This window comes from Trypanosoma equiperdum, assembly GCF_001457755.1.
Source record: "Trypanosoma equiperdum strain OVI genome assembly, contig: ctg_640, whole genome shotgun sequence".
Classification (NCBI taxonomy): domain Eukaryota; phylum Euglenozoa; class Kinetoplastea; order Trypanosomatida; family Trypanosomatidae; genus Trypanosoma; species Trypanosoma equiperdum.
Window position 1 is genome coordinate 1 of NW_027124577.1, and position 1,976 is coordinate 1,976.

The window sequence follows — 1,976 nt, forward strand, 5'->3', positions numbered from 1 at the left end:
CTCTCCTATTATCATTATTATTATTATTACTATTATCATTATTATTATTGTTGCTAGTATAACGCGACTTATATCCTTAAACAGAATAAACAATTATAAAAGAAACTCCCATTTTCCATAATCTATCACCATACGTGTTTGCATACAGAGGCCATTTTCATGACAATGTTATAAAAAGAATCATAGATTTCAACAATGTGCACATTAATATCAAACAGTGTTGAAAAATATCAAACTTTAGCAAAATCTAAAAATAGCAAAATATCTTAAATCGTATGTGATGGAGAAAAAATCGTTAAAACTATATCAGAACCAAAAAAGAACACCAATGAGAGTCAATTTCTTACTGACGAAAAAACTTGAATCTTTGCAAGTTTCACCTTCCCATTCACAATCCGGAGATTTGCAGTCATCTTTTTTCTTTCCTTTGCACTTATCTGTTGTTGTTTCTGTTCCCCCTGTAGTTTGAGTTTGTGGCAAAGAAACTTTACTTTTTTCAGCTTTTGTTTTGTTATATTTGCACCTTTTCTCGTCTGTGTTTTCTGCTTCATAACTGCAGTAATCCCTTTTGTTGCATTCAGTTGCATCTTTAATTTTGTTGCATTCCTCTTCTTCCCCTGACCCAGTGCCGCCTGCTGATGTGGCTATGCTGGTGGAAGTTTCCTTTGATTGCAGGCCTGTCTTTGCTGACAAATACAAGTTTGCAGCCGCCCTCTTTAAAACTTTCAGTTCGTTTTCTATCGCGATTGCTTTGCTGTACTGGTCTCCAGCTGTCTTCAGAATTTGTGCAGCCGCCTCCAGTTCCACGACCCACGGTATACCCTTTCCGTTGTTTTGTAGCTGCGTCTTGTAGTTGACACACTCTTTTTCGGAACTGCCTTTGCAACCTTGGTCTGTTGCTTTGCCTAGCACGAATCTTACTGACGGATCCGTCTGTGTGTTTGGATTGCTGCCTATGAGGTCAAGGAAGTTGCTGATTTTTGCTTGTATTAGTGCTGCCGTTAGCGTTTGTTTGGATTCCTTGGCTGTGCAAGCTGCTTCTAGTTCTGCTGCCGCGGTGTTGGCGCTTGTCCTTGCTGTTGTTGTCACTCGTGCGAAGGCTTTTTGGCCGCAGGTTTTTTCGCCTGCGCCGCTTTGCGCTGTGCAGAGGCAGATCATGTCGTTGATGACGTTCGCGCCGGTGTCGGTGCTGCCGGTTTTTCCGCTGGCGCACATTGCCTCTTTTGTGGACGGTGCTGTTGCTTGGTCGTAAGCTTGTTTGCCGTCTCCATAAATAGCGGAGAGAATTTTCTCTCTTGCCGCTTGTCCGGCGGTCTGTATTGCAGTCACGGCTGCGTTGTATTCTTCTCTGTACGAAACAGCCGTTGTGTGCAAGCTGTGGATCTGTCTGTTGGCATTGTCGCGCAATGGCGTGTCCGGCAGTCTTGCATGTTCGTTCTCTTTTCCGCCGTCTGATTTAAGTTTGGTTCGCTTTTTAACTTCTTCTTGCCAAGTTTGTAGCTGTTTTGTTTTGGTTGCGTCGTCGGTGATGCTGGCGAAAGCTCCGCTTTTGTGATCGTAAAAGTCGTCTGTTGCTGTTGAAAGATTGTAATTATAAATAGAGTCAATCACTGTATCGACGTCTTCGAAGGTATGTGCCGGTTGCAGGGGTAGGGTAGAGTGCTTTAGATTGTAAATTACAAATAAGCTAGCGAACTCCTTCGCGTTGGCTCCATTGTCTGTCGATGGGCTGCAAAGCTTGATCACCGCTGTACTGACAGCCGCCAGTAGAAGTTGTTCACGAGGCTTCTTCCACTCTCTCATCATATCTCTTTTCTTTTTGCTTTAAAGAAAGAAAATTATTTTGATTAGCAGTCATAACGAAATCACTTAACTCCTGTGCGCGTGATAGCTTGACGGGTTGGTTCTGCTCACAATTTTATAATTATTCTTTCTGGTAGCTTCGCGTCTTCGTCTAAGATGGCTAAAAAATACAA

The 1,976-nt window shown here is 42.6% G+C and overlaps 1 protein-coding gene across 1 annotated transcript; it reads right to left on the reverse strand.

Moving 5' to 3' along the window:
- Positions 1–306: 306 nt before the first annotated feature.
- TEOVI_000300300 (variant surface glycoprotein (VSG, atypical), putative) lies at positions 307–1,806 on the reverse strand (the record flags this gene model as incomplete). The annotated part of the gene is made up of 1 exon (XM_067225992.1): positions 307–1,806. The coding sequence occupies one exon, from the start codon at positions 1,804–1,806 to the stop codon at positions 307–309; it is 1,500 nt and encodes a 499-aa protein (XP_067082093.1).
- Between the last annotated feature and the right edge of the window lie 170 nt (positions 1,807–1,976).